The sequence below is a fragment of the Onychomys torridus genome, chromosome 13, assembly GCF_903995425.1.
Source record: "Onychomys torridus chromosome 13, mOncTor1.1, whole genome shotgun sequence".
NCBI classification, from domain to species: Eukaryota; Metazoa; Chordata; class Mammalia; order Rodentia; family Cricetidae; genus Onychomys; species Onychomys torridus.
This window is the reverse complement of record NC_050455.1, coordinates 23,700,870-23,714,875: the sequence shown is the minus strand read 5'-3', so window position 1 is coordinate 23,714,875 and position 14,006 is coordinate 23,700,870. Positions and strand designations below refer to the sequence as shown.

The 14,006-nt window shown below is 42.9% G+C and overlaps 1 protein-coding gene across 9 annotated transcripts in view; it reads right to left on the bottom strand.

Annotated features, from left to right (window-relative positions):
- Apc (APC regulator of WNT signaling pathway) overlaps positions 1-9,622 on the bottom strand; it is a 100,700-nt gene extending 91,078 nt beyond the window's left edge. For 7 of the 9 annotated variants that reach the window (XM_036205107.1, XM_036205102.1, XM_036205106.1 and 4 more), the window contains exon 1: positions 9,249-9,622. Coding sequence is in view for 6 of the 9 variants with exons in the window: in XM_036205102.1 (XP_036060995.1) it covers positions 9,249-9,416 (168 nt within the window). In the remaining 3 variants the exon portion in view is untranslated. The remainder of the gene's footprint in view (positions 1-9,248) is intronic. The other 2 variants (XM_036205103.1, XM_036205115.1) reach the window with 1 other exon arrangement.
- Between the last annotated feature and the right edge of the window lie 4,384 nt (positions 9,623-14,006).

Genomic DNA, 14,006 nt, shown 5'->3' with positions numbered 1-14,006 from the left:
AATAAAAAATACTACAGGACAATTTGTTTGCAGGCCCTTGTCAACTCGGCTCGTGTCCTTTCCAAACTTTACAATGCTCACATTATGTCCCACCAGGTTAAATGGACAACTTCTGCTCCAAAGACGTACAGCCAAATATAATATCCTGCCTCCCTTCCTTGGGGCTCTGCACAGGCCACAGGAACTAGCCTGGCAAATAACACATCTTAGAGCAGGGAGGGTGTGGCTCAGGCCTCTAACGCCAGAGGCAGGTGGATCTCTGTGAGTGAGAGGCAGCTAGGGCTACACAGAGACACTGTGTGGAAAACAAACAAAACCACACGTTAATTTTGATGTTTCTGGGGCCTCTCATTCATGCCACAGAGAGGCATTAACACAAAATGAGTAACAGAAGAAATCAGTAACACACGAAGCCAGGAATGTTTGTCTTCTTCGTACAAGTTGTCAAATGTCTGGACTTCTATCTGTAGAAATGGTACATCCGACAGTTCAGACCAACCGTCCCTCTGCAAATAATTTTAACGTGTTTTGCTTTGTTGAGACAGCGTCACTTAGGAGGCAGAGCCAGACGGATCTCTGTGAGTTCGAGGCCAGCCTGGTCTACAAAGTGAGTTCCAGGACAGGCACCAAAACTATACAGTAAAATTATTTTAAAAGTGAGATATTAAAATAATCTTAAAAGCATTAAATAACTATCAACAAAATGAAAAATAAATAGTTCAAACCCACTAGAGATTGGAACTTAGAAAAGTGGTCTCAACTTTTGCTTTTGTAAGATTAAAGAAAAGAATAAACAGTTAATGCTGCCCGTCCTTCAAGACTGGGGGCCCGACAGAGGCCCAGACAAAGGTGGCTTTCGGCTGAGGGTCTCAAGGGGTCTCCATCGTGTTTGTCATTCCAACCAAACACCTGAGAGACACACCGGGGACACAAAGAGGTCCACATAACCTTGTGGCCCACCGCTCTGAGACTCTGGTGAGTGAACAGACAGTGGATGTACTGTCAAAGCAAGCAGCTCATCTCATGACCCAAAAAGAAGTGGCCTTAGCGGGGACAACACCAACACCAAACATGCCACATTAGACCTCCTAACAGTGCCACCTTGGGGACCAAGCCCTTAACACTGTTGTAGGACACTCCCCACATTCAAATCATAACAGAAACCATGAACTCTGGCCACACATAAGTCAGTGATGCAGGCAGTCCAGCAGAGTTAACAATGCGACATTTGATTAAGGTAGTGTTAGAGCCCCAGATGCTTGATAATACCACATAAAATTTTCACAAAAATGTTCACATTATCTTATACAACAGATTATTCCTCCCACAGATCCACAGAGATATACAAACATCAGAGTTAACAGATTATAATTTCCTAGTTACTATACTCAAGAGGTTAGTAGTCAAACGTGTGTGTGTGTGTGTGTGTGTGTGTGTGTGTGTGTGTGTGTGTGTGTGTATTGCATGGAACTGCAAACTACAAAATAAAAAATCACACAGATTTGAAAAAAAAAAAAAAAAAACGATCGGGACTGTAAAATAACCTAAATTAGCACTTACTGGAAAAGCAACCAAACATTAGATATTGGTGAAAAGGGGTAACTTTGAGGATAAAACTGTCCAGAATAAAGCCTTTAAGACACAGCAAGAGGAGGCAGGACACACAAGGGGCAGGAAGATCTTCACCTATCAATGCTGGATCATGTTGAGGACCAAAGAGAACACTGCAGTAAAGGTGGTATTTGAGGGCCCTTCGCCTGAGCAATGTGTGGGACTGATAAGAACTGATCCATCCATTCATGAAGCCCAGAGCCTAACCACAGAATAATAAAGCAGAAGACAGATTCAAAAAGTTTTCCTTCCTTAAAAGGAATATGACAAAATTATTTTGAAAGGAAATATTATAGCCATGGTGCCAGGCAGGTGTGGTGGCGCACGCCTTAAATCCCAGCACCCAGAAAGCAGAGGCAGGAGGATGTCTGTGAGTTTGAGGCCAGCCTGGTCTACAGAGCAAGTTCCAGCACAGCCAGGGCTACACAGAGAAACCTTGTCTCGAAAAAAATAAAAAATAAAAAAATTGAGGGAAAAAAAAAAAGAATGAGTTGATATAAAGCAACAATCAAACTAGAATGTATTCTAAGAGATAAGTGCTAACTTAGAGTTCTGTAGAGAAAACAGCCTTCAAGCATGAGAAAATAAAGACCTTTCAGGCAGATAGGAGGAAAGCTAAATTTCAGATTCTTTAAGACCAGTAAAAGTGATCCTAAATAGAAATTTATAGGAAACTAAGAAACAGGAAATACATGCATTCCTCTAAACAATACTGATGGTATCAGAAAACAGAAACAGCCTGAGATGACTGAGCTGGTAAGGTAGTTGCCTGTCAAGCAGGAAGATGGTGAAGAAGATCCCTGTGGCTCACTGGGAGCCAGCCTAGACTAATTAGGAAGCCCCCAGGGGCTCAGGTCCCAGTGACATCCAGTCACTACCAGGGTAGAAGGCTCCACAGACACCAGAGGCCAACTTCTGACCTCCACACTCACCTGTGCACACAGATGAGAAACCAAGGATGGGGTATAGCTCAGTGGTAGAGAGCTTACCTAGTCTGTGTGAAGCACAGGGTTCAATCCCCAGGAAAGGAAAGGAACGAAGGAAGAGAAAGAGAGAAGAGAGGAATTCAATTGATAAAATCTTTAGTAAACCCTTTTCCACAACGAAAAAACCCCATCCCTGATGTTTCCTCTGCTGGATTATAACAAACATTCAAAGAAGATATAATTCCAATTGATTGTGTATAAAGTATTTATGAAATGAGGGTCGATTTATTTTACAGAGTTGGTGTAATGTTGATTTGAAATCCTGACAAGGACAATACAGACCATTTCACTCAAGTAGATCCTTTCACGACTTTTACCACTACTGGATTCATTCAGGTCCTTTTCCATCCTGTCTAGAGTGACGAGCTTTATTACCTGAACCCATTTTATTTACTTCAAAGCCAAAACATGACCTGTGCATAGACATGCACTGTTGGCTATGTCCTCTACTAAAATGTGAGCTCATAAAGAGCATGGGTTACTTGATTCTCCAGTCTTGCCACCCTGCTTACACAGCAGGCCCTCAAAAACAGCTGGGTTTGGTTGGCTTTCTTTTGTGAGGTGCTGAAGTCAAACCCAGGGCTCTACACATCTGGACAATAACTCCAGCTAAAACTCTTGGTAAATGAGTGGCATTTGTGTTTAGATTTGCTGACTGAGAAAACACAGTGAGCTATACATTTCACAAGTTCTGCATCTTTGGATTTAACTGACAGTGGATAAAAAACAATTGGAAAGAAACCTTCTATTTGTACTGAACACATATGGCTTTTATTGTCAGTATTATCTAAACAGCAGTTTAATTACCATGTACACTGCATGAGGTACACATAAGTATCTCTTATCCAAAATGTTTTAGATTACAAAATATTCAGATTTTTGGATATTTTCATATGCATGAGCTATCCTAGGGATGATATGCAAGCCCAAACACAAAACTCACTTATGCTGCATACACAGACGCCTTATTCATCTAACCTGAGGTAATATATATATTTTAATGTGCCCACATTTTCACCGTGACCTGTCAGATGAAGTTGTAAGTGGAGTTTTCCACCTGTGTCATATTGATGCTCAAAAACATTAGTATTTTGGACCTTTTCAGGTTTCAGCTGTTTGTATCTAGGGATGTTAAACCTGTATTATTAGTAATCTAAAGATGACTTAAAGTATTTGGGAGGATGTGTAGAGACCATATGCAAATACTGTCCCATTTATGTAAGAGTCTTGGCCATCCACAGAAGGTCCAAACACACATCTATCTCCCTTGGATGCTAAGGGATGACTAAAATGACAAAACCACTACTAGAATGTTGTAGAATACTATTTAAGATTGTTACATTTGTTTATGCTGTGGAACATTTGTTTAATGATGCAAAGATGTGTTGCATCTCTTTATGTTGCATTTGTTTAACTCTGTGAAGCTGTGTTACTGTGCCTGTCTAAAACACCTGATGGTCTAATAAAGAGCTGAATGACCAATAGCAAGGCAGGAGAAAGGGTAGGCAGGGCTGGCGGGGAGCGAGAATAAAGAGGGAGGAAAAATCTGGGAAGAGAGATCAAGGAGCAAGACAAGAAGGGGCCAGCCAGTCACAGAGTAAGAGTGAATGAAAGGTACACAGAGACAGAGAAAGATAAAAACCCAGAGGCAAAAGGTAGACGGGATAATTCAAGTTAAGAAAAGCTGGCTAGAAATAAGCCAAGCTAAAGTGAGGCATTTATACGTAAGAATAAGCCTCCACATATTTATTTGGGATCTATGTGGTGTGCCACCCCCCCTCCAATGAGTAAAGAGTAAAAACAATCAACTATACTAGGATTCAGAAAGGCTTTCAAAAAAATCTGTATTTTATGAATTAGAAGAACATCATATACATGCTTGATGGCATGTACAACATACATAATTCAGGGCTCAAAAGCAACTATTGAAGGAATATAGAGGCACGACCTTCTATTTCTCTGCTTTTCTCACAACCTATCTTTTTGCTAAGTACAAAATTATTCTACATATGATCAAACCACTAAATCACAAAGTAATCTAGACATTTAGAATTTAAGAACATAAAGATAATTAAGGGAGAGTCAGAAAAAACAAAACAAAACAACAACAACAACAAAAACCAGACATAGTCTGCAAAGGCGTACAAGACAGCAAAGCTATCAGCTTTGGAGGAATAGGTGCTTAGAGAAGGTCAGGAGTGGTGATGATACTCAACACACACAACATCACATCTAAAAGAGAGCCTTCACGTTGTTCAGTATGTGGAATATGGGCACTGAATCTGAAAGTCATCTGCTACCACGAGGCAGGGCTAAGAAAGAAACCAGAACTAGGGAAATGAGAGGGCAGAACAAACCAAATCCTCCTTTCACGGCAGCCATTAATGACGCCTAAGCTAACATTCAGCCCAAGATCACATCATTGCTTTTCAAGTCAGTTTGAATTTGTTGTCCTGTCATTTACAGTATAAGACTATAAATGGATCATGGTGAATTCTTCTAAAAGGCAAGGCATTTGCTAATCTCAACATGTGTACAGTGGCATTTTAAGGCATGACTCTGTTTTGTGAGACCATTCCAAACATCACAGACTACTTAGTATATCTGACCTCTACTCCCTGATTGCTAGTGGGACTTGACAATTACTATGACAACCAGAAATGTTCCCCTGTATTTCCAAATGCTTTCCCTGAAAAGGAACTACAAACCTGTTTCATAACTGTTTGTATATGGTTTAGATAGAGGCTCCAACAGGCATGCTTAAATGTATTTAATATCATACCAACATTAAAAGAGTCCAACATTCTAACCTACCATTCAAATCTTACATAAGAAGCCACTTTAGATAGTTACTTATGGTTATCAAAATGTCTGGTAAAAAGCCATGTATGGTTTATGACAATGCATAAGTAAACAGTGCTTTACGCTGGCTACTGTTATTTGCAAATTCTCTTTGTAAAGCTTATTTCTCCATAGAACACTGCAGAAATATGCCACTGACACCATATGTTATTTTCTCTCCAGCCTCTGCTTACACTTAAATGCCAAAAATGGGTTTTCCAAGTATTATTACAGTTAAGGTAGACACCTGATTGATACAGACCTTTTGTGGAAGGTTTACTTGCCTAACTAAGAAATAAGAGGACATACTTATCTTTGGTAGCTATGGTACTTGGAGAAAAAACGAGCAATGTACAACTATGATAGGATATGCACATGTTCAAAAGTTAGTACATGTGGTAGTATGAAAGAAAATGGCCCCAAAGGGAGTGGCACTATTAGGAGGTGTGGCTTTGTTGGAGTAGGTGTGATTTTGCTGGAGGATGTGTGTCACTGTAGGGATGGGCTTTGACATCTCTTCTGCTCAAGCTTCATTCAGTATGATACTCAGACCATTTCCTGTTGCCTGTAAGATGTAGGACTCTGTTGTTACTTCTCCAGCACCATGATGATAATGGACTGAACCTCTGAACTGTAAGTGAGCCACTCCAATTAAATGTTTTTCCTTTATAAGGGCTGCTGTGGTCATGGTGTCTCTTCACAGCAATAGAAACCCTAAGACAGCACACTAAGACTAGTCAATGATAGAAAATCCCTGAAAACCTCACCGTGCAGTATAATTGACTAGCCATGGAATCCTCTAACTCTGATCATCTTTTATGTGAGATACTGATTAAGTCAGTCAGTTAACTATTCTGTAACTTGGAGCCTAATTGATACATGTTTAAGATCTGAAAACTAACAGGCAGTGGAAGAAGAACTAATATAACTATGAGGTTCCATAGTGGGTGACTGAGAGAAAAGTGGTTACCAAAGGGAAATTATGAGGAAGGGGATACAAACATACACGCACATATGAATGCACCACAAGCTGTGGGTGGATGCAGGCTGAACTCAGTTGCTGTCACATGACTTTTGGCAGCTGGGATAGGGTACATAGCAAAAAGTAGAAGTGAGAAGCAGCGCTCCAGAAATGAGAAATATCCACACAAAATGATGTATATCATAAAGGAAAAAAATTACATGATCACCAAAAAAAAAAAAAAAAAAAAAACACACCAAAGAACATACAGAGCCTTGAGGACATCAGTTACCTTTCTAGGACCCATTTCGCACACACCCCAGCCCATGCTGTGCCACAGTCCTTATTTTTAGATAGGATTCACTCCTACCAGCTACCACCTCCAGACAAAAGATACTACTCCAGACTTAACAGCAAGGTCTTCTGTTCTGTTCAATCCCAGGAGCGCTGAGGACTCTGGGAAAAGGCCAGAAGAGAAGCCTTCTACCTTCCCTTGGCAGTAAACAGAGACGGTAACATGACCATTGTTAATAGCTGTCTTCTTATGAGGAGAGAAGCAAGTCTGTGCAAAGAACTCAAACAGAGGGCAATGTTGAGAAAAGAGGAGAAAAATGGACTTTCTGCACTGATTATATCATGCCACTTCTAAGCATGCATCTGCCAATTACAAGAGGCAAATGCATCACCTGTCTGCATATCCTATTTGCAGCCTAGCTCATAAGGGAAGCACAAGGTTGAGAGAGGGTAGAGCATTCTAAGATACTTTAAATGGATCGGGAAACCAGGAAGTACAGTGTAGAAAGCTACGAACACGTCATTTATTACTACAGAGTATTATATAATTTACAAATCGCCTACAGAAACCAAAGATGACACAGAATAGATTTGGTGCAAGTGCCTTCACCTGCTGGCCCATCTTGATGCCCCCACAACAACAGTGAAATGGTAAGGGACTTCCATTTCATAGTGACCTCACGGGAAGATGAAGATGTGCCAAGCACCTAGACGGACATTTAACACATATTAACTCCCTGCATATCCATCATGCAAGGTAAGAATTACGTCCCACGTTACAGATACAGAATAGTCGAAATAGTAACATGACCACACCTACTAAACCATTTTCACACAAGTCAAAACCGAGACTGAAAGATTTCTCTGACTACAGAGTCCTTGGATCCAAGAATTCTGATGGAAAATTTGGACTTTAGAATGGCCTCCCAGAGTTGTATCTGGCAGCTCAGGGGAAAACACAAACATGCATACAGGGGAGCGTATAGGAGGCCTTCAGACAGTAATAATGGAGCTCTAAACAGAGAGAGATGAGATGGGAGGGGTTGGCCATGGGCTCATCTGGAGGGGCTTGTTGCTCTTGCAAAGACAGACATTTCTTTCTCTGAAATATGAGCAAATAAAGAGATAATATGGGGGGGGGGGCTGGGAACTAGAGGAAGCATGCCTCAGACAGCTGAGATTTTCTCAGCCACTGGAGTTTAAAAGCCCCAACTTCCTTGTTATGCCTTCAAATGGAAATGAAAGTGTGGGAATGACAGACAAGACCTGAGAGAGTGTCGTTTTTAGTGGTGTAAGAGTAAAGGCTACCAACAACATATGATAGAAGACTCAAAGGCTTCTTCTTTAAAGTGGGCAATCCTATTCTAAAACTTCAATTCACACTCTTTTTACAGTACTGGAGGGATATGGAGTCAGTCTTACAAGCACTCTATCTCCAAGCTAAAACCCCAGCTTTCTAAGTAGCTTTCAAAGCCCCACTCTTTTGCAATCTCGAGGGGCAAAATGTCAGTATTTTTAATCCCACTTCGGGGCTCCTGACACACATCTAAGTAATGGGATAGAGGAGACAGGCAGCCCGACAACTTCCTCCGCTGCCACTCTGATGGGGCAGTTTGCACTTGCACAGTTTGGCCAGGTCCCTAAATTACTGAGGACAATTCTGCGTATCAGTAATCGCGATTATCCTTGAGGGGCAGCTGGGATTGGCACAAACCCGCCTTACAGAGACTATCAAGAGCTATAAGCGTTGTTAAGCATTAGTAACAATCGAGAATACAAGAAATTGGAGCAGCCCTTCCTAAAAAACAAAAACAAAGGGCTTGCACATTGGGGATCCTAAAGCTTCAACGCGCACTTTAGGCTAATAACTAAAGAAAGTATAAACCACTTAAGCTTTCTTGTCCCATTATGTGTTACCTTACATTTACAAGATCTTTTTTTTTTTTTTTAAAGGAACCTAACACTCCCCAATTCTTTCAATGGATCTACAAAACCCAACGTTTCACAAAACTCACGCCTCCTCCTCAAAAGCTGGGACTAAAGACTGGCTATGCCGAACCATCGTTTGGCCATCGCAGGTTCCACTAGGCAGGAGTCAAGACTCCTAACCCACCCCAATCTGCGGGGACTCGTTCCCTTCGGAAGGGGGAACGGATCCCACCGGCCTCCGTACAACCAGTAAAGCTTTCCCCTGTAACGCCACAAGCCAGGCTCAGATAATCCTCCCAGAGCTGCAAAGTTTTAAAGGGCAGCAAGAAGGCTGAACTCGAGCGCAGCGGGCTGGACGACCCACGCACCTAGAGCGTAGGGCAGGGAAGTCTACTAGCAGGGGCGAGGCTGCCTGCGGAGCCGGGAAGAGGTGCGAGGGCGGCGGGAGACACGACCCCCGCCCGCGGGGTGGGAAGGGGAACCTGCGAGCCCGCGGCCGGCACCAGGCCGGGGAGGGGCAGGCCAGGAACGTGCAGAGCGGAGGGCGGTGGAACCCGGCCGCCGGGGTCCGGGGCGCCGCCGCCGCCGCCGGGGTGGGAGTCGCCGGCGTGCGCAACCGCACTCACCTGCCAGACGCTCGCTCCGCGGCCGCAAGCACGGGCGCCGCCCGGGCGCCTCCCCTCCCGCGGGACTCGGTCCCGGCCGCCGCTGGAGCTCCGGGCCCCGAGAGGCACCGGTGGTGGGACCGAGGCGGGCAAAGCGGCGACCGGCCCCGAGCGCGAGGAGGAGTACATAGGGGGCGCTGGAAAGGCAACGCCTCGCTCCACCTTCCTTAGCGGTAGCCGACTGCGCTCCCCGGGAACAGCATCGCGCCAGCCTCGCTCCGCTGCTCCCAGGCCTTCGCCCGAAGCTCCCCCAAGGCGGCAGCCGGGTTTCCGGCAGCCACACTCCGCCCACTCAGGACAGGGCCGCCGCCATCTTGCTGGAGGCGGGAAAGCGTACAGCGCGCACGCGCGTTGGGAGCGGTGGGCGGGCCGGCGTCCCGCTGTTCGGGAGTGAGGGTCTGGACTGCGCAGGCGCAGCGGCCGATGCCCAGCCTCTGCGGTATTTGGTTCATCTCTTCTATTCTTTTGGGTCCTCAGCCTTGAACCTGCTCACTTTTCCCAGATGAACAGAAACCAAATTAGTAAACTTTTCCTGCACACACTACGGTTATCTATGAGCATCTGTTCATATCAAGCATGCACCAAATGCCAGGTCCTGGGCTAGGTACTGATTATAGAAAAATTATTATGAAAATGGATCCTAGCGCTAAGGGAGTTCCTAACCCAATGGAGAAGACAGAAACCAGTTTTTGTTCTGTAGGTTCCCCTCCAGCCCTCCTCTCCAGTTTTAATTCTAAACCTACTTATTCTGGACTCTGGGGGGGGGGGAGAATTCCCACAGAGCTACACCTTGTTTGGCTGCTCTAGAGTGTTAGCACCTGGCTTTGATCTGCCTTTTGTGTGATTGCTACCTCCTGTCTCCATACCTTCTGTTATCTGAGAGTTTTCCTAGGCCTCAAAGCCTATGCAAACTTAGCTTAAGAACAACCCAGAACACTTCGAATTTGCATTTGACATTGACCCTCTGGGGGGCTTAGATAAGAAGCTTTGGTTATGGAATTGAAAAGGTGTGAATTGCATAACAATGAACGAGCCCTTTGCTAAGGGAGAGTGGACTGTTGGGGTCCTGGAAAAGTCCCACCTATGCACTCAACAAGAGCGTTTTTTATTCCAGCATGCTGGGGCCTGCCATCTCACATAAAGGCAAGATGGTGAAGACCCTGAGAGGATCCCGCAGGCTCCTTTTAAGCACAGCTAAGGGGAGCTCCTAGAGCAGGTAGATCATTTCAGATAAAATTGATTTAAGCAAGTGGCAATCATATTAATATGTTCTAATTGGCCAGAGCTAGTCATGGGCTGGTCAGGGCTACAGGTTTCCTTTTTTTTTTTTTTTTTTGGCAGGCCTGGACAAGTCCCAGGCTTTGTCCTTGAGCTGTTGTGTAGGCTGGCTGGCAGGCATAGTATGCACTGACTGTGGGGGCTGGCTCAGTCATCCAGGCTTGGTGCATCCAATCTACCTTGTCCCTGTGGTCAGGGGCGCCAGTGATTAATTGTCCTTTGTTTGTGGCTCTTTCAGAAACTGCTTGTTCAATTTCAGGAAACTGAAATTGAGGCCTGATCTCTAAGAGGAGACTGAGCAGCCTGTTATGGCATCTGCTCAGTCCTCTCATTCCCCTCTTGAGTAGTGCACCATCTCAAATCTTGGAATTTTGTTTTTTGTTTTTTGTTTTTGTTTATAGGCTTATATTGGGATTTTAGCATCATCAGCTTAATGGTACCCAGACAGGAATTATCATTTCATTAAGGCATCAGTGACAAGAAAGCCAATAGCAATTAGCAGAAGCAGAGGGACCAAAAGCCCTGTGATGGCTGAGAAAGTTCCTTATTTAAGAGGAACTTGGAAATGAGAACGGGGACCAATTATTATCTTATCTCAGGTTCCCTATGACAAGAAATTCTCTTTTGATCTAACATTGTTGGGGAGGGGAACAAGGACGAGGTATTCTTTTCTGTAATTACGTCCTGCTGATATAAGGGCACTGTTGTCAGGGCCCTGGAAAGCCAAACTGTTAGTCAAAGGCAAGAAGGGAATTTAGAAGCATCTGGTTCATTGGCCAGCTGAAAAGAGAGCATTTATATCGACTGGATTGCATATCAGTCATATCAGTTTTCAGCAAGTTCAGGACTCATAATCATGGAGAAGGTTGTCAGCAATTGATGCTTGGATGCATCTGTCAGCCAAGTGGAAACCTGTTGAGACAGATATAAACTAGGAACAGAAGTTAAAATTTGTGACCTTATTTGGAACTTTTAGATTCATAGTCTCAGTAATTGAGGAAGGGGAAAAGTCCCAAGACCTGGAAAGAAAAAAATTCCACCCTCAGGAATAGACAGACAGGTGGGGAAACTTAGGCTGTGTTTATCCAGAATCCTTTTGACCTGTGAGAAGTGGATCCAAGTTTTATGATTTTTTTTGATGCTTTGAAGCTTATATGAATTTCCATTTCATAAAAAGATGTAAAAGTTTTAGATATATTAGTATTATCCATCTGTATTGAAATCCATATTGTAGACAAAGCAGGTAACAGTGTCTGTAACACAGCAGGAGTAGACTCATGCCTTTGAGTCCTAGCAAAAGCTACAGATTTGGGTTAAAAAGCATGCACATTTTCTTCTGTTAGATTGGACCAAGATGTCCTTGGCTCGATGAAAAGCATCTGTAAGTCTATAGTCAGAGGACAACCAAAAGACATCTAAACTCTTGAGCTTGTGACCCAAATAGTAAGACAGTCATTGCTTTATGAGTTTGTCAGAATTTCATGAATGTTAAACTTTGAATTTTTGAAATTTCAATATAATGGTCATTTGGTAAGGGAAAGACATCATAATATTTTTCATGTATCTTAAGCCATTTTTTATTTTTATGAATTATATTTATATTTTTCAAAATAATCTCTTAGACTTTCATAATTTAAGTCTTTATGTCTTCAGACCCCTAATATTTGTATTGACATATTTTAAGTCATCTTTTTATCATATTTTAATTTCCATATCCTAGCCCTTTATATATTTTAGACCCTAAGAATTTATATAGACTTTTTTTTTTTTCAGGGCTGAGGACTGAACCCAGGGCCTTGCGCTTGCTAGGCAAGTGCTCTACCACTGAGCTAAATCCCCAACCCCTACTTTCATGTTTTTTATTTAATTATTTATCAGATATATAAGCAATTATCATTAAGAACAGCCATTTTTAGTTATGTTTGAAACATGTTTATCCCTAAGCCTGTGAGTAAGGCAAATATGTTTGCCTTTTCTTATTAAGAGCCTTAGTAGTTTTAACTAATTAATGTATTGATCAATGAACTAACAAGGGTGGCTGAAATCTTGTGGAAGGATCTAGTTGTCTGGTGTTGCTAAGCTAACAAAGGTATAGCTATCTTAGTCATCAATACTGTCAGAGATCTGGGAAGGATAAATCATATCTGAGTGCAGACCATGCAGCTTCCAAATCTATTGAAAAAATGACAGAGACTACCCACTATCCATAGCCATCCATCCCAGATTCCTGTGGTCTTCATAGCATTGGCAGGACAGCCTCAGGACAGATCCTGGAACAGGCCTTCCAGCGGGGAAGAGAAACAGGAGGAATGAGTTTGTGAGGGACCAGAGACAGAACCAGTGGACTGCATGGACAGTGCTAGAAAGTATGAAGAGGCAATGTTATGTTCAAAGGGCCTCCAGGCCATGGTAGGAAGCTGGACTTAATTCCAAATGGTTCCTCTAACCTGTTGAACCTCCCATCTGCAACTCTGAACACTTTTGGTGGCTGTTTGCCTTTGTACATGTGGATTTGACTAGCTACAAGAGTTTCCATGTCTTTTACATGTCTGACTTCTTGTTATCCTTCAAGTTTGGGTTTAATTGCCACCTCAGAAAGGCCACTGGGTCATCTTTCCTAACTAAATCTGCCTTCCTGCCCTAGGCATGATTCATCATTGTACCTTGTCATTTCTTCCACGGCACAAAGGATGTTTTTGAAAATCATCTCCTTTGTTTGTTTTGAGACAAGATGTCACTGTAACCCAGGCTGACCTTGAACTGGTAATCATCCTGCCTTAGCTTCCTCGATATTACAGGTATATGCCATGTAATTGGCCCTTCAGTTTTTATTTTATTTTTGAGCAAGGGCCTCACATATCTCACTCTATCCTCAGAGGCACTGTGATCATCTTGCTTCTACCTCCCAAGTGCTAGGGTTACAGACATGTGCCACCATGTCTGGCTGTGGTTTTAAATTATATATGTATTGTTTACTATCTCCTCACTAAACAGTGAACTCCTTAAGAGAGGGAAAAATGTTTTATTTTTAACACCATGACTGGCAAGGGTGGCTACTCAATAAACGTCTGTTGAATTAATGAATGTGGAAATTTGAATCTAAGTAGTTAGTGGTATATTATATTGTTTTTCACCTACTGGGTTTCAAAATTAAATGTAAATCACTTTCTATATTTGTCAGGGGGATGGAGCAGTAGGCAGAAATTATATTGGATGTATTTGTAGGAGTGGGCAAAGGAAAGACTGAGGTTAATGAGACGTCTATTGTATGTCTATGTTTTGTAGATCCTAAGTCTTTACCACAGCCCATCTAGGTAGCCATCCATGCTTTGGACAGGGGCAATACAAAGAGATTAAGTCACTTGACCAAGAAAACTTTTAGAGACAGTCCTGACCCAAAGCCCAGGTGTGCTCTTCCCATTTAGGCGAGACAGATCTAGA